The following is an 18,589-nucleotide window of genomic DNA, read 5'->3' on the forward strand; positions in this document are numbered from 1 at the left end:
AAAGGGCTGTAGAGAAGTTGATTTATAAATATTTTATTTAAGAATATTGATTACACATGAGATGTCATTTTATGGATCTGTGTACAGAGTTACGAGTTACACCATGAAGTGTAGTTAAGTATTTGTTTAAACATTTATTTGGCACTGTCCACAGTACGCTGTAAACAATATTAACTTTATTATGCTTCAGCTGCAGTGTTTTATGTATTCTCTAACATGATTTCATCAACATGTTTTACACAGTTATACAGTTACTGAGTGTCAGTAAAAATTATAAAAACACCTAGAGTATTCATAATAAAAGTGAAGATGTGGTAAGACTTCAAATTACTGGACCTTTGTTTCTGTAAAAGTACAAGACTTGCTAGAGACAATTACTAAAACTACTGCACTGATATGTTGGACAAACTGATTTCCAAAATGCAGTGAAATATATTCTCAGTTTGACTTTCCTCTTGATGATAATACGCTTACTAGGACAGTGATGGCAATGAGGTTTTGTTGAACACCTGGTCACCAACCCCTTGCGGAAATCTCAAGACTTCCGCAGTGTTTGTTCAAAAACTAGCTCAGATTCTGACCAGCGGGCACCAGAACTCTGGGTTCTGTAGAGAGTATTACAGAAATCCCATTATTTTCAAGCTAGCAGAAGTGAGATTTCTTGAGTTGCCCTATACCAGTACCCAAAAACTATACGGGGAAGACCACAATTAACACTTATTAAAGCAGATAAGAAACCTTGCACATTTAGGTAGCTTTATTAAAGATTTATTAACCCTTAATTGCCTATCTTATTACGTACTTAAAAATTATGGTTAAAATGCTGAGAGGGCAACTGTAAAGTCAGATGTGGTCCTTGTTTGTTGGTGCATAACGTAAAAAAGTTAAACTTAATCAAAATTCAGATGCTTGTTAGCTACGAAAAAGAAAAAAAAAGGCACCAGACACCATTCAAGTAAGCCTTAAGCAAATAGCAAAGAGTAAGTATCGAGGAGGTGTCCAAAACAATTATCTGAAGATAAGCAGATTAATGAGTTGTCGACACTTGATCCTGTGGCTTTCTAGGAGACCCCTGAAACATGCCTGCCTTAGAATAAACTATTAAAGCAACAGAAATACTTTGCATTTTAGATGTGCATTTAAGACTAGGCCTTGACTGTAGTGGCTCTGATGTCAGGTAATGGCTAAGATAAAGCAATTCAATTCTGCTGTAGTTTTACAAAATACCTTAAGGTATTCATGTAGAACTTGTAATATCTAAATTAATGGCTATTATGGTGTCTTATGGGCAAAAAGTAAAATAATCTCAGATCATTCTAGATTGCTGAGAGAAGTGGAAGTATGTGCTTCACATGATACTCCAAGCTTTAGTAAATAACGTACTTCTGCATATAGCTTTCTCTGTACAAGTTTGACTGTAAGAGACAAGTCAAAAGTTTTAAAATCCAGGCTGAAGAAAGAAGTATAAATACTTCAGTTTCACCTACAACACTGTACATGTGGCTGAGTGCATTAATGCCTCTGACGCATTATATGTAGGCTGAAGGCTGGGTACAGTAGTTGACGGCATCCTGATCCAGCTGCGTATGGCAGACTTGGGTGTTCAGGGGAATAAAGCTGGCAATTAGTCTGTAAAATTCTGTGCTTGGCAGTGGTGGAAAGCAGCGCTTTCCTTGAAACACCTACTTTATCCCAGCTACCATCAGAGAATGGCACTTCCTGTGCGGCAGGCATGTGGCCTTAACTTTTACGCCACACTTGAGGGCTTGTTGCTGCTTCTGGACATGAGTAAAGCTACTGTGACTATCTGTGAAAACAGATTGTACTAGGTCATATTCAGACTATCGAAGAGTCAGGGCCATGAACGTAGGGAGGACTCTGCGATTAATATGACCCAAGCCTGAAGCTGGAGGGCCACAGCTTCTACAAAGGCAGGGTGCAGGACAGCTGCCGGTGACCAGTACCAGTGCTCTGCCTGTGTCCAGAGTTTGCATGGAGCAGCTTGCCTTGGGCAGGATCACAGACAGAACACAAACTTCAGTTTATGACTTTACACTTATCTTGTAAGTGGAGAGACATGAATTAATGCAAACTAATTTCAAAATCTGAGCTGTTCAATGCAAGGGAGCTGCTTTTTACTTGAAGTTTGCTAAGATGTCACTGAAAATGTTCAGAAAGAGGTGTGCGTGATGATCCTTGAAGATCAGTGTTGGACGAAAACGAATTGATCTGTCACCACAGCCTCCCAGCACAACACCTAGGATAAGAACAGCTATTTTAGTCATTTCCATCTTTGCCAGATATTCAGAAGATACTGTTCTCTCAGAGTGAAATTAACCTCACCGTGGAGGGCCAACATAAGCTTCCCGCCTCACTGCTAATGATATAAAGATACAGCACATCATCAGTGGTGCAAAGGACCCTCAAGCTTTACAGCAAATCAACACTGCAGGTGCCTATAGCTGCTCTGTAAATGCTTGAAAAGGTGGAATTGGTCCCGGTGTCAAAGGAAAGGCTCCATGCAGAACAGAGCTCAAGCAGCAATGAAGACTTCAGTGCTACAATACTTCACAGGTTGAGCACCTCAATCCCAGAACAAGACACAATAGGTTTGCCTTTTTTTAAAAATCCACTTCATTGTTAAATGAATACTTCTTCATTATGAAATACAAAAAGTTAAAACAGCTCAGTGCAAGCAAATTTTTCTTGCAATACCTAAAAATGCACAGTATTCCCTTGATTCAGAAATCAGTTAATTTTTTGAAAGGTTTTTGTACTATGAAAATCCATACTGTTGAGCTGTGTCAACTTACCTTGCCTCTAAGCTACCTTACCTTTGTGTACCATGAAACTGTCACCTTTTTTTCCTCCTAGCTTACTTTCTAAGAACAAAAAATATTGATGTATTTTACACTCTTAAAATTTTGGTTTGTTAATAGCTCAGATGCATCCTGCCTGCTTCCTTCCAAGAGATAGGGCAGATACGAGTAACGTCAAGAAGTGCAGCAGCAGTAAACCCAGGGCCCACACTTATATTCAAAGAGAATGTAAGGCTTCAGATCCCGAGGCCAGATTCCCCTTCTGAAGCTTGAGACCTGTTAGTCTGGAAGAGATCCTCTCTATAGCTAAGTAAAAGTTCTCTAGTTAAAGAGGGATGTAGTTGTAGAGCTGTGCCCATTTTAGGCAAATCTTTGTATTTCATTATTAGATACTCCATAAAATTTTTAGTTCTCCCTCTGTTTTCCTGTCTGACAGCTGTATTAACTTTCTGTGATCCTGATCTGTTTCTAGACGTAAGCCATGCATAGTTTCACCTCAGTTCACTGCAGCGGAATATGAAAGAGATGCCAGAAATAACACCTGCCCTGCATAGTCTCTCCCAATAAGGTCAGACATAAAGAGGAAGGTAGACATTGTGTGCGCGGGTGTGTGTGTCTGTACGCACCCCATGCAACTGACTAGTTCAAATGTTTATGGAAATAACACTATTTCCAGAAAAATCTAATTACAATTTTGCTCAGAACTTGCTTTTGTTCACTAATACTGTAGTGCAAATAGGCCATACAGAAAAGGAAAATGTAAAGTGTTACATATCCAGCTTTTTATCATTTGAAGTTAATTTACACACAGACTTTCTTACCTTTGTTTCTGGCTATTGTAATTAACTTGTTTCTAGTTGTATCATTTGGAGTGTCAAATGAACAGAATGTTCCTCTTCCTCTCACTCTGCTGATTAGATGGGGGTAACGAGCCTGCAATGAGAGGTAAGGGAATACATATGGCAGATGCTGAAACAGAGGGCACCTGGTGGCAAGCTCTGCCCAGGCATTATGCCACATGGAAAAGCTGCTTCCTCCTCAATTCTAGTGGAGTGAAACTATTGCACAGTCTGATTTTCTGACAACCTTGTGTCCTGTTCACCCATTTCTGACAACAATTTGGATAGCCATAGACTTAGAGCCGTAGAGCAGGCAGATCTCTCACGTTCTCTCTTTACAAAGGAGCTAAACATCTGAGGCAAGAAGTGAGGATCAGTCTGCACCCCTGAGCTAGGTCAAAGAAAAAATATTTGAGTTTCATGAATTAAGCATAATGCAGCTTGCATCTAAAAATGTACTCTGGGCAAACCTGAACTATCTGGAATATGGGCTAGAAACTAGCTTATCATTATGCTGCAGCTGCAGTAAGTCACACTTACTAATATACTCTGCCCCACTAGTAAGTGAATTGCAATCCTCTTGTTTTATTTAAGAGTAACCCTTCTCGGTTTGGATAGTAGAAGTTTGGTTTGGATAGCAGAAGTTGTATTCTGGCCTTCCAAAGCATGAAGATAAACCATTTTTTTTACATTCTCCTTCCTGCAAATATCCTTAAGTTATAGAGAGCAGGGGCTGTATTTGGGCATATCCCTACACTTACTTTTGGTGCATAGGTGCTTTTGAGGCCAGCATGTGCAAACCTGCCCTGAGATGTCTGGCTGCTTTGCCTTGCTCATGTGAGACTCCACAGTTGGAGCTGCAGAGGAGTTTCCCTTACTTAGTTGAGGATGGAAGGCTATAATTTTCTTGCCCAAAGGCCCAACTGAATTGTAACGGAATATGCAGGCACTTTGCTTTAGGAAAAATCTGGGGAGACAGTGAAATGCTAGCTGCTTGTAATGCTAGAGACTTCTAGCACAATAACTACACTAGCTGCAGTTCATACCTTCAGAGATTTTGTGGGTGGCCCTTTCTTGCATAAAACTAGTGTTATATATTAAAAACATATATATTACAAAAAAAAAAAACATAGAAAACAGCATTATATAGAAACAGGCATATAAAACCAGCATTCTTAAGTCAGTAAAAGAAAGTTTACTTCAATTCAAAATAGGACACATTTATTCAGCCTTGCACTGAAGTATCTAAACCAGTAAGTTATGATCAAATTCACTGGTCTAGTTGCCAGCTGGAGATGCCTTAGTCCAGAGTGTTTAAGCTGTATAAGGTCAGATCCTGACTGATCAGCAAATTGTTCCTAATCCACTTTTCTCCTTTAAATAGATAGTAAGCCTTCCAAATGTTTACCTGTAAATCCAGCAGTCCGGTCAGCAGTGCTTTCCCTGCATGGGCTGCATTGTTTAGAAGGTCTTCTCTTTTAATAACCTTAATAACTTCGGCAAGCATAAGGTTCTTGGATGGATCTCCAAGCCAGGTGTTAAAAATCCGATACGGCTTAGGAAAAGGTGGAAAGAGAGTTGTGGAACATGTTAACAGGCAAATCACCATAATGCTCTCCACTTAGAAAAGCAAGTCATCAAACTGATGATACAAAAACACCTGGTATATCAAAAAAGCTTGCTCATCTCCCCAACACCTTTTTTTTTGTTGTTGTAAGAGCAAAAGACAATGCCTGCCCTGCTCAGCAGAAACAAAGATGGACTACTGTATGCTATGGATTTAGTATATTTTCTCTTGCAACTGGCATCTCATTGGAACACTGCTATAGTAGCATGGGAATCAGCATCATCTATACATGTTTTGCGTTCAAGCTCTATTTCCCCCCTCAATTAGTTCAATTTTTTCATTTATTACATCTGTTACAGTCAAGAAGAAACCTTACTAACAGAATGTGCTTACATGCAAGCTCTGAAGATACTAAGTTGCCCTGCCAAAACAAGGTGTCAGTTTGCGGCCGGATTTGGTACCAAAGCTAGTTTATTAGATAACGCTATATATACTCAGTTCTCCACTCTTTCCCAGCAGTCTTGCAACCTTGGTGACGGAGAGAGAGACTGGGCTAAAGCTAAAGAAGCAAGCCTGCTATCCACCTGTGTGTAAGCACATAGCAAGTATCTATCAAGTAGCAGCTCCATCTAGCTGAACTCGCATTCCTGAAGGAAAGCTTGCCTCTCCCATGGACCAGTACATTACAGCTACTCAAGAATGAACCACCAGGACCACCACAAAGTCCAAATACAATTGAAAAATCTTACAGCATTTGGCCTGAACTCCTCTTTGTGGAAGAATCCTCCTGTCATCATCTTCTTACTAAACGTTACCACATCAGCTGGATCATCCAGGCCCCAATGTTCATGCGCCCAGAATTTTCCTGTGCAGCCACCTCCTGTCTGCACTTCATCCACTAAGAAGGCACAGCCGTGCTGTGGGGTAGATTGAAAGTGCAGGGAACGTGAGTCCGTATTTCCAAAACAAAAGTACTTTGCCAGTGAACAGATGAAGACAAGCCAAGTATATGTAACATTCATCCCTTCCCGTGCGTCATGCCTCCCAAATCTCCCCAACCCCAAACCACTGCCACCAGATTTCCTAATTGGGCTTTCAACTCATTTTGCATTAGATTTCAGTCAGAAATTTGGTTGTTTTTCAGAATGGCATCAGAAATATTTTCTGCGTAAGTCCGCGAACGCAATGTATGTTTTTATGTAGTCTGGTCTTAAGCATTTCTAGAGGATGCCTGAAAGCATCTGGGAGGAGTCTGGGTGCAGTTTTCAAAGCCTCAGACAGAAGTACAGCATTAAGACTTCATGTTCTAGTTTGCTTTTAAATAAGAAGTCTGCCTCCAATCTGAGCCAGGCATTTGTGGCATAAAGGCACTACCAGCAGCATAGTCTAGGGGGCCTAAAATCATCCTAGAAAACCTGCCTTTTCAGATGAGTCTGCTGTAAGGACCAGCCATTTTAGCTGGCAAAGTGCTTTTTTATGCAAAGGACTATTTCTTTGAGACTGGGGGACAGGGAGATCTCAAGCCAGACCCTGAAGTTTAAATTAAACCTATTGCTAAGTACTTTTGGCAACTTTTAGACAAGACAAATCAGTTCACCTTGTCTACTTTCATATCCGCCCTGTTATAAGCAGTTGTTAACAATGGGAAAAGCTGCTGCTTCTCATGGTAGAACAGGGTTTTCCAAATTCACCTATGCCCTTTTTTTACAAGCGCACATTAGTTTCTCCCACAAGTATTTGGCGGGGGGTGGGGTGGGGTGGGGAGCATGAAGTAGGTGTCTTACTGAGGGCCATCACTTCTAAACAGGTAGCTTTACATTCCAAGTATCAAGACATCTGCCTTTTTTCATTGCTGGCTTACTGGAACATCACCACTTACAGGTGGACTCAGCTTGTCTTTCTGTCTCAGCTCCTTTTTTTTTTTTTTTTTATTAACTAGAAACAGATATTTCAACAAAAAGTTACCCTTATCCATATCCCTCTCTTCTGGGATTGCTTGAAACCACTCAGCAAATCAGCATTACCATTTAAAGAACACTACTGTGAAACCCACAGTTAATGGGTCAGAATAGTTTCTCTGTCACAGTAGTTTCTCTGTCACAGAATAAAATTTGTTTGACTGAGGAAACCACTTAGTGTGCATCAAATAGAAGAGAAAATACTGTGCTGACTATAAGGATTGCTTATATCTGAATACGTATATGTAACTATCCCAAAAGCTACTGAGAAGGCCTGTGAGAAAGCTCTAAAAATGCTTGGGGGAAAGAGAGTCCTTCGGAGACAGGAACAAATACTTGCATGGTCAGCTACCTCTGAGCAAAGAGTGAAATATGTGGTTACCTTTCTGGCAATATCTCGTAACTTTCTGAAGAAGTCATCTGAAGCATGGTTGTCCCCACCCTCTGACTGTATCGGTTCTACAATGATTCCAGCTACAATCTTCTTCTTTTTCCTGTACTTCACGATCAGATCTTCCACCTAAAAAAAAAAAATCAAACATTTATGTTACATTTTCCTTTCAGGACACTAGCACATCTCTTCCCAGAAAGATTAGACCTCAACACCAGAATTTCAACTTTTTTGATGCAAAAGCCATTCCTGGCTATGAAGGCATCAGGAACCACAAGGAATTAAGTAGTTGCTCCAGGATTTAACACTGTCCTCTTATTCCTGAATTATGCTAAAGTTTGAACCATATTGAAAACTACATTGTAACTAGAAAGTAGTTTAGCTCGCATGCTAATCTACATAAACATTAGTTTGGAAGATCTATCAGATTTCAGCTGAATGTACCATGGAAACTACTGTAGTTTACTAAGCCATTGTTGTCATTCCACCCAAGTAACGTGGAAGAAAAAAGCAGACTTTGGGTCAGAACATGAAACTCATCTAATGTATTAAGAAGGCAATCTGACAAGTTTGTTTTTTCTAGTCACCCAATGCAGAAACTTTAATCAGATGAAAGAGTACAGAAATCCGGCTGCTGATCAGGGCTTAAAGTGAAGTTTTAATTAACCCTGTAGTGCTAGTTGCTGAGATTAGTAATGCCATTTGTGCTTGAAATATCACTTCCAGCTTTCAGGGCCCACAACCTGTGTAGGCTGCATAAAGCCATGTTTCCCGAGGGGCATCAGTAAGCCAATCTGAAGTGTTTCAAGCAAGTGTTCAATATTTTTTTTAAATAATAGTTTCAAGTTTGTGGATTGATTTTTTGCATCCTACTTCCTTCCCCCCCCTCCCCCCCCCAATAGGCTGTTGGGGCAAGCACAGGGAAACAATTTGCTATGCTTTAATTTTTCCTGAAGTTACACAGGTTTGCACATGCAATGCTTCATTCAAGCCATCACGGCCCATTCTTGGGTAGCTAGTTATGATGTTCCAGATTTAGCATTATTTTTGTTCCAGTCACAGGGCACGTTGTGCCCTGTTCCTCTCTGCAGTCTCTCAAGAGTGAGCCCTTGCAAGTGACAGAGCCTGGATCCCACTAAGCCCAACAGGGAATCTTCCAGTTCTGGTACCTGGACACAGTTTAGGTTAAACTCGGTCCCCTCAGCTTTCCTTTCTCCTGGGCTAGGAAGGGCACAGAGTCCCTGCAATACTCTCTGGCTCATTTTCAGCTACCCACTCACCTCCTGTACCTGTAGGATCAGACTTTACTCTAGAAGACTATCTAGAAGTCTAGACTAGTCTAGAAGATCTTTTAGGAAAGCTGAAAAACCTGAAAAACTGTTACAGGTTCTGTTTTCAGATGACTGCATACACTGAGCTTTGTTTTAGTCCACGTCCCTCTCCAAGATGTGGCAGACGAGTTCACTGTGATATAAAAAACTGTTCCTGCATGTGAAATTTCACTTTGGTATGAGTTATGTACAATAGACTTCTGTTATGCACAGTAAACTTGCCTTCTGAAAGGCAGGGACAAACTTCTAACTGTAAACAACAGTGAATGCTGATTTAATCACATGCTGTTCCAATCCTTGAAAACACTCGAAGTGAAAAGCAGCTAATCCTGCTAATGCTATTCATTATTTGAAAAAGAAATCAACAGAAGACTGCAGTGAATTTTTTACCTCTTCTAAACAACGGGCTTCTTCCTGTTGATTCTCTTTCACAAAGTCTTCCAAAGGATACTTTAGTCTTGGAAATGGAGCAATAGGCCAGTCCAACGACGGGATGTCTAATTTGTGAATTGCTTTAGAGTGAGTTGTAGCTAAGCAACCTAAACCCAGAAAAACAAGAATTAAAATAATATCTGACTAGGAAGAATGGAGAAGGAAAGTTACTAAGAAGTGAAAAACTGCCTGACACCAAGACTGAAGAATTCTCTCTTAATTGCTCTATGTTTTTATTTGACTTTCTAAAACACTGAGTAATTGGACTGAGTCAAGCTTAAGTGAATTGCTCTATCTTTTAAGCATCAGGTTCCATGTACACTGTTCTGAAAGAACAGAATCTGTGTGAATCTGATTTACAGAACAGTAATGCTCAGAGTGGGCAAGTTTCACCTTTCCAAAGACAACTGGTTGCAAAGCTCGGAGTTACAGCAGTGTTAGGTAAAATGTCTAGAATATGGACTTGATCCTATCTAAAATAGTAAAACCAAGTGACATCGTTTGTATACTGCAATAATTCTACCTCATAATTTAGATTTTTACTAGTACAGATAGGAAACCTTGGATCCAGAATGAAAGTAAGGGATCTTCTGAAAACAGATATTTAAAAGATCCAAAATTAAATCACTGTCACTCAAAATAAATATTCTGTTTCAGTGTTGATGGAGCTTCTAAGGCAAGCCTTGCTTCCACTGATACTACCTAAGAAAACAGCTACTTTTCAAAAACTACAGTGACATAATAACTCACTGCAGTGGCTAACAGCAGCTGAGAAGCAGCAAAGGAAAGGCAAATGGGGCTGGCAGTGCTTTTCTTACCCATGGTTCTTCCGTGGAATCCACCCATGAAGGAGAGCATCGCATAGTCAGGGCAGCCGGGGGGCTGAAAGCAAACCCAGGCAGGTCACGGCGCGGGTCCCGCTGGCAGAGGGCGGTGCAGCTGGCGGCAGCGCGGCTGCAGACAGCCTAACGCAACCCAAAACGCACCTTCTGCTCCAAACCCACCCCCGGCCACAACGCCTCTGCCCCCGGAGGGAGAAGAGCGGGATGCTCTGATCCAAGCTGCTGCCCCACACGGCATGCCAAAATGCTATATTTACCAATTTAAACAAGTAAATTTGTCATCCCTTAAAAACTGCCTGATATTGTAAAGTGTATCAACGAATACTTGGCAATTTATACTGTATCATAAAATTGCTTTACTCGTGAACTCGCATAAAAGCAGAAGGTTCAGTACAATCAGCCTCTTTTTGTACAAACTACAGGCACACAGTAAATTCCCTAAAAGCTGACAAGCAACTTCCCTGGGATTACTTAGGTATGTCACAGACCTCCTGGATCACCCCCTTCAAGACTGAGAGATAGCAAAGCAGTGAGCAGTAAGTGTATGATCTGCAAGCGTATGCTTGAGTGTTTGCACTCAGGCTCCACTCAGAGCAGCACGAAACTTCTTTGCATTCTTGTTGGCTTTCTATACAAAGAATGAGAAAGGTCCATGACAAAATATGTGGAAACATTATACTATCTGGAGTTTATTAAAAGGATATACCTGGGTGAACGCCGCCTCTCCCCCCTCCCCCGCCTTTAAAAATAAAAGTTCCCTTTCTTTATGGTCTGTATCTTATCCTAAGAGTGGAAGGTTTTTCACCATTTACACACTGTTTAGACCCTTTAAGCTTGTACCCATCCTCACGGTACAAGCCCATAGCTCCAATATTTGTAATTGGATTCATCTCAGAAAGGGGAATGAAATGCCCTCTGAAAATTCCCTCCCCCCACAATTATAAAGAAAACTCAGACAATCAGCTCAAAGATAGCTAAACTTGGATAAAAAGTGATCATCATGTTACAGAAGTCTTTGGTGCTTTCTTTCAGGTCATGATGTGCCATCCTCTTGCTTGTATTGGCACAAGCATGTGTGTGACAGTGCTGTGAGCAAGATGAAAGAACTGATCAGCTTTAACAAATAATTCTGGGGAAAAAAAAGCAATTCCAAAACAACAAACCAAAACATCCTCCGCATTTTTAAAGCCATATGAGTTCCCTAATGCAGTGTGAATGAATTGAATGCTGTGTCACTACAGAAGTGCCAAAGATCAGGCTAGAACCAGCAGGTTATTCATTTCTAAGATATTTTTCTCATAAAGGAGATTAAATACACTGCTGCATAGAAAGTTATATGACTGGCAAGAGCAAGACTACTTTGATCAAAGCTGAGTGGGACTTTAGAGGCTTTTCGGCTGCATCTTAATTTCCTGATCCTGCAGGATTACATTGTTAACATTTAGTTGGTTAATTTTAACCAATCCCTTGATTAGTTTTAAGCCATAAAATCACAGCTTCTGGAAAAAATTAAAAGAACATTATTTTATTTGTAAAAGTCTGCACATACTAACAATCCCCATGGACCCATCCATCACCTGGACCCTTTTCTAGCAGATGGTATCTCATGACAGAAAGAAGATTTTCCCAAGATTCACAGCTGTAAAGGATGCAGGAGACTATGAGCAGCAAAGCTTGATATCTGTTGGAAGCAGCTTGTATTTAACCTTTTCCTAAATTTTACAAAACTGAGATTTCACTTCAGAGATAGGAAAACCAATTTTTCCTCCAAGCTTCCCTTATAAATCAAGCCAGCACTACATCTGTAGATGTGGTTAAAAGTGTTACCTGGTTAATCATGCAAGATTCCAGTTCCTCTTTTGTGACATTATTATGGCCCCTCTCCTTGCTCTGCAAAAAAATAAATAAATACATAAATAATTTTCCCTCAGTTTCAACCAATGAATGAATGTGGCTGAGTACCCGCATTAATGAATACTGGTATTCCAGACTACAGCCAACGAAAATGTGGAGCTTGGCCTTTAGATACTGACTGCAACCTGCATTTCAGAAGACAAACTAATTGAAGAGGCATAATTCCATGAGCATTAGGACTAGTGAAAGGACTACTAAAGGTTTTCTGTAGATTTGGGTCTTGTATTTTGAGCTTTGAATGATGTTTCCTTGCACTCGACACATTAGCAAGGTCTCTCTGCCTGGCAGATCATCAGATATTTAGTAAGAGAGACTGAGAACGAGGTCACCTATTAGGTAACACAGTTTTAGGGGTTTCTCTCCCAGCTACCTCTTTACAAAGCTTGCAGAAGAACAGTTCTTTGAAACCCCTGCAGTTCTGGCTGAAATCAACCCAGGGTTTACAAATACACAGAAATGGCACAAACTTTTTTTTTTTTCTTTTTTTAAGGAGGACTTTTAGATCCAAATCAGCCTTACTTGTATATTTTATCATCTGAGTCCTTCCAAAGCCCTTTTGCCATCCTATCGCACACCTGCCTTTAAGTTCAGAAAACAAAATAATACTCAGATCTCTCTCCCCAAGGATGGACCTTCCAAAAAGTTTTTCTTTCTGTATCCTATCAGCTATGGTTTAACTTAAAACTAAAAGAAAACCACCTACACCTTGGGAATTGCCTCCCTGAGAGGCAGTTCTCTTTCTCCTGTAGTGCAGGAGTGAGCTGACAGAGAGCGGCCCTCCCCTCCTGCCCATCTGTGAACATCATCAGGACCAGCACTTAGCGGAAGAGCAGGAAAGAGATCATATACACAGCCCTGTGTCACCACTGGTGATCCCATGGTGAATGGAAAGGAGAGAAAAAGCAGCATTGCTATCATGTATTTGCTTTGTTTCCTTTTTTATTTCTACATTTGTGTTAATAGAAATCAAAAGCTTGGATGAAGAATTTTTAACAGGGATTTTTTATCAGGTTGAAGCATAAATAAATGATATCATGACCACGAGAACCTCTAAGCCTTATTTTGTTGGACTGTTTGTACAGTTCTGATTATGAACAAATACTGATTTCTACATACCAACAGATAAAAATCTTTTAGTATTTTTACTCACTCTGTACCACAAAAATATTGCTTTAAAGGCATTTTCATTAGAGCAGGATCCACAGGCCATGGTGATAATCTGTGACAGACCCTTAGGAGCCACCTGTCAAAGAGAGAAAATTATTCCAAAATATTAAACACAGCTGTAGCACAAGGTGAACATAATACTGATCAGTTTTTAACATCATCAACTTAAATATAACGGGAGACCAACTGAGCTTAGAAAAAAGAAAAACTGATTCCAACAGCAGCTGAGAGGGCTCCCTCAGTTTCAGCCCCAACGATGTCCAAACTTAAATCAGGACAAACAGAAGCACTTATTACATTTCTTAGGAAATCACAGCAAACAGAAGTTAGAGAAAATATGTTTTGTCATTAGGTCTTGAACCAGGAACGGAAGAGGTGGTATCTGTGCAGAGCACTTGCCTCACCCTCTCACATTCAGCTGTCAAGTCGAAGGAAAAAGGTTTGACTTCGTTACTTGCCGTTCCAGTCTCTAGGAGGGGGAAAGGCAGGTGGACTAACGGGGCAGCTAATCCATAATGTTACCTATTAAAATCTGTAACATCCCTTGACATGCCGGTGTCCCTAAACACAGAATACGGTAACTCATCACTGTTATCTTAAACTTACTGATAACAAAGATTCCTTCAGTCTTTCTGCAAAGTTCTCTGGAGGTAAAATCCCTAGGGCAGGTCTGTTGATAAAGGTACTCTAAAAAGACATAGGAAGAAAAATTATTTTTGGTATCACATGAAGAATATCACCATATGGATATCAAGACAGTTTCATTTAATTTTAATTACAAACACCAGCCCAAACATTTGCAGTCATGGCACAAGGAGTTTTAAAAACAGGGGAAGATATTCATGGCTTTGAACACTTTTTTTTTGTCTAATCCTTAATATTTTACTCTTGCAGAGCACCTTAAAAAACGTGCATGCAAAGTGCTAATGACATGTTTCCTCTTCAATATTGCTATTTTATTCCTTCATTCAATCTCAATCTCAGTTTTCCTTATATGCAGGAAATAGATGGCAAGACCTTAATTACTTGCCTTCAGTTTGAGTAGCTAAAACTAAATTCAATTAAGAATAGCACCGCTTTCTTCCTTATTGAGCTTCAAGCGAGACCATTTCAGAACACTGCGGTTATAAACATCCTCCAGATACTGTTAAGATATGGGATCTGGGGGAACAACGCACAGGTGGACTCAAAGGATCGGGTCTACCGCTGAGAAAGATAACCCACCAGCAACAATTAGCAATACAACACTGCAATAAAATAGATCTCTGTCAAAAAGCTTACGTACACCGGCAGGCTATCTCCCTTCTAGTCTGCTCTGGCATGTAGGGTAGCGGGCAGCATACGAAGGGGAGTGCAGAGAGGCATGTTGTCAGTAAGCGGCAATGTGCATTTAATCAAGCGCAAGAGCACTGACTGATGCGTCGAGACACACTGGTGAAGATTCTTTTCAACCACGTACTGCTTCTATGAAGCTCGCTGCTTTGCACTGGAAATGCCTCCAATTAAGTGTTTCCTGTTCTAGTGCCCTCAGATTGCACACTCAGTTTTCTCAGTGCCTCAGCTTGAATTATAGGTAGATTCTTACTTTGCATTACAACAGCAGATTTCTAGCATCTCAGTTTAATAGTACTCTTTTCTCTCCTTTTCTCCTTTCCATATCCTGATTTAGGTCTGACCTGGACTGGGAGTCATTAATGCTAGTATAGTCTCCATGCGTCTAATGCAACCTCTCCAAACAGCTTCCCTGTAGGCTGTGAAAATCCACTATCTGTTGAACTCTCATCTGATTTCCAGTTTCCCAGTTCTCCAAAACTTCCCAGTTTCTCCAAACCAACCTGTCTCCCTATCGGTCAGCAGAGCTAAGCCTGTGTTGCTGCCAGAGCCTCAGTAACACAGCAGTGACTGCAGGAAGGCAGCCTTCCAGTACCTAGGCGGAGCTTAGCGAGAGATTGGAGCCAGGCTCCTCAGTGGCGCATGGTGGGACGATGAGAGGCAACAGGCATAAACCAGAATGAGAGGTATCAGCTGGATATAAGGAAAAAACTTTTTGACCATGAGGACAGTGAAGTGGCAGAACAGGTTGCCCAGAGAGGTTGTACTGGATTTTAACTTGTAAAAGTGTGTTATTTCCAAAGCAATGTTTATGTCAATAGACTCAGGCTTAAAAAATATTCTAAACAAGGATGTTGCAGATTAACACTAAGTTTTTGTTTAGTACATATAAGAACTCTGACTTGACTTTTTATCTCAGCTTAGAAGGAAATTTTCATACAGAATTAGAGATATGAGAGCATAAATCTGTTGGGAATTTGATTATCAGCTTTCACAGTCAATTGACAATATTCGCCATCAAGTAGAAAAATACATTTTTTCTTTTGTTGTTAATGACTTATTCAGTACTGAGAAAAACACAACAATGATATCAAGCTGCTATGGTCTCGAATGAATGGGTGCATATGCTGGTTTTTATTAGTTGGCTATGGAGAGTTGGCTACATGGAGCATTAAAAACAAAGAAATAATCCCTGCAAGAAAACGCTGATCCCACTGTTAACAACAAACAAGGGCCCTACCTCCGTGTGAACTACTCGAGAAAAGAAAAAAAAGGTTTAATGCATTTTCCTAACACGGCTGGTGCTGCCTGCAGTCAGACCGCCGCACGCTACGCTGTCCGCAGCCAAGGTCTCCGCAGGTTCTGCCTCCTCCCAGCTCTCCGGCCTCGGAACCGCACGTTTCCCCGGCACGCGTCTGTTCACGGCGGCGCTGCGAAGCTGACGTCCTGCTGACGCTGTGCCCAGACTAAACTGCCTGAAATCCTACGTGTGCGGCCAGGTACGGACCAAGAGGCTCAGCGCAGCCCCTCCGCTGAGCTAATGCAGCTTTCAGATAAGGGAACAGGGTACCGATAACGTCTCTGATGCCCGTACGTGGGAGCGATGTGTCCTGGCTGCACTGCTGATGTGGACTTTAGGGGTAGCTCCTTTTACTCCAGGCCTCCAGTCGGCAGCCTATTAACTTCCCTTTTCCAGCTGACAAATTAAATGCTGCCAACGGACAACAGGGCTTTTTTAAAATCTGATTTTGCCTACCGCTACATTAAAATACAGGTATTATCTCCTCAGAAATAATTTTGCTGAGGTAACACACGCATTTAGAAATACGAGTGTCTCCATGATGTCTGGAGCCGCCTTTGGTAGCTCTGGCATCTCTAGCCTCCATGGTGGTTTTCAAAAAGCCTGAACTATTTTAGTTCGGGGAAGGCAGAATCTCTCACCCCTGAGCAAGCGAGGACTCTGTAGGCAGATCAGCTCAGGGAACGCGACGTCTGCACGCCTTCACGTGCGGCTCCGAGTCTGCGCCCCTGCGCAGGGAGCCGGCTGGCTCTTGGGAAAGAAAGAGAGTGCAGGTACGGGGGGACCCGGCTCCCCTTGCCGGCAGCGTGGACACCGATTACCGCCTTGCAGAACCAGTGCCTCCAGTCACTACAGACAGCACAACCAACAGCGATATATGGATCTGCAGTCGCAAGCCAGGGCAGCTCAGTTTCACATAGCTCTAGTCCAGATTTCCAGTTAAATCTCTCTCTCTCTACATACATCCATGTACCATACACACAAGCCACTGTTAATGCTAGGGATTTAAGAAAAATGCCCAAGCTGATTATGGAATCCACAACTTCTGTGCAGGGGGAAAAAGAAGCTTGAATTATAAGGCAACTTTATTTTAAAAGTTTCCATAATTCAAACCGGGTTGTTTGCAATGACTGTTAGCGGACTATTACAGAAAATAGGCAGATACTTTATTTAAGCATTCAAGAAGTTGTTACTTTGCTTTGAAATAATCATGTTGCTCTAGTCTAATTAAATTTTTCAAGGCCACGTTGGTGGATTCGTCAGCACCGTTAGTACTCAAGCAGACGTGAACCAGCCACTAAAACAAAACAACCCTCGCTCCCCACCGAAATTTACAGCATTCTGGGTTTAAAGCACTATTTTCATATTCTGAATACTACATTCTCTCTCAAGGACTTGTGTGAGATCCCAACAAAACAACGGCTTGCTTTCGGACTCAAAAAATCTTCATTCAAGAACATAGCTAAAATAATTAATTGGAAAAACTGTGCTTGAAGGAAGCATGATTTAAAACTGGCTGCTAATATATAAAGTGCTTCCATCACCAAATATTTACTTCTTGTAGATCTTCACAGATTTTTTTAATGTTTTCTTAAGCACTACCAAGCTTTTTTCATCTATTGAGGAATAAAGAAAGCAGATCCAACCGTACTTCAAATTGATGCATTAAGCCATTTTATCAGTTTAAGAGAAAATAAAAAAAGAGAACCACAAGGAGGGAGAGGATTCTTGCAAATGCTTGAAGTCGTAAATCGCTTACCAAGTTCTGTGGTTGCTGTAGAAGCTTTATCAGAGAGGGATGGTTGTAACCTATTTAAAAACAAAACAAAACAAAACAGCTCTTTCTATGTGTTTTCAATAAAGCACCCGATGTAGAGAATAACCTTATTCAGATGTTTAAGTCAATTTCTGTTTAACTTCTGCATATTTTAAGTATTAATAAGTGACCTCCTTTCGAAGCAGGACAACCCCCTTTACCTTTACAAAATATATTATCTCTGACTTTGCAACTAATTTAGTGTCAGGCAATAGCAAAACATATTTTAGTACTCAAAATTAAAAATGGGACACCAAAATGAAGTGACCACGACGTGGATCTTTTGCCCGACAGAACCTCAGTAAAACAGCAGCGTAATACCCAGTATGGCGGGTCTGAAATTATTAAAAAATTGCTTACTCTTCATTTTAGGTTTCCCAGGTAAAAGTGTTTGATTTCTCTGTTACACAACACACAAATCTCTCCCATTTCTCAGTTAGGAGCAGAAGTCGCTTTCTGCCGACAGAGCGACCAAACCACTGTTCCAGCGAGCCGCGCTTCGGCTGTGGCGCGCAGCGATCTCCCCTTTCTCCCGTCGGAAGCAGGCTGCCTGCCGCTCTCGCGGAGCGGCGCAACCCCGACTTGCTCAACTTCCACGACAGTCGCGGAGCACTCACCAAGCAACGTGCACTCGAGCAGCGGCTTCTGACACGCTGGGCAAGCAAAGAGAGGGACGCTCCCAGCGCAGCTGTGTCCATTTACAGTAGCTGATGCTGCACGTCTAGTCTCATACCAATTTTTTACCCTCCCTGAATATCAGACTGATCATTCCTAGCACAATAACAGAGCTTTGTGGTCCACAGGGATTTTTAACTGTTTGGATTTTTCCTCATTGTAAAATCAATTTAGAAACACATATTCCCTCTTTACGCTCTTAGCCC

The 18,589-nt window shown here is 41.2% G+C and overlaps 1 protein-coding gene across 7 annotated transcripts in view; it reads right to left on the reverse strand.

Annotated features, from left to right (window-relative positions):
- Positions 1-17: 17 nt before the first annotated feature.
- Positions 18-18,589, reverse strand: part of ABAT (4-aminobutyrate aminotransferase) — a 77,712-nt gene continuing 59,140 nt past the window's right edge. For all 7 annotated transcript variants that reach the window (XM_026096479.2, XM_064520413.1, XM_026096477.2 and 4 more), the window contains exons 6-16: positions 17,652-17,701; positions 13,867-13,947; positions 13,244-13,336; positions 12,007-12,069; positions 10,156-10,219; positions 9,296-9,444; positions 7,566-7,703; positions 5,975-6,142; positions 5,067-5,213; positions 3,641-3,752; positions 18-2,257 (exon numbers count right to left, since the gene is read on the reverse strand). In XM_026096479.2, coding sequence (XP_025952264.1) covers positions 2,136-2,257; positions 3,641-3,752; positions 5,067-5,213; positions 5,975-6,142; positions 7,566-7,703; positions 9,296-9,444; positions 10,156-10,219; positions 12,007-12,069; positions 13,244-13,336; positions 13,867-13,947; positions 17,652-17,701 — 1,187 coding nt within the window. In that variant the 3' untranslated portion in view covers positions 18-2,135. The remainder of the gene's footprint in view (positions 2,258-3,640; positions 3,753-5,066; positions 5,214-5,974; positions 6,143-7,565; positions 7,704-9,295; positions 9,445-10,155; positions 10,220-12,006; positions 12,070-13,243; positions 13,337-13,866; positions 13,948-17,651; positions 17,702-18,589) is intronic.

Source organism: Dromaius novaehollandiae, chromosome 14 (genome assembly GCF_036370855.1).
Source record: "Dromaius novaehollandiae isolate bDroNov1 chromosome 14, bDroNov1.hap1, whole genome shotgun sequence".
Lineage (NCBI taxonomy): Eukaryota > Metazoa > Chordata > Aves > Casuariiformes > Dromaiidae > Dromaius > Dromaius novaehollandiae.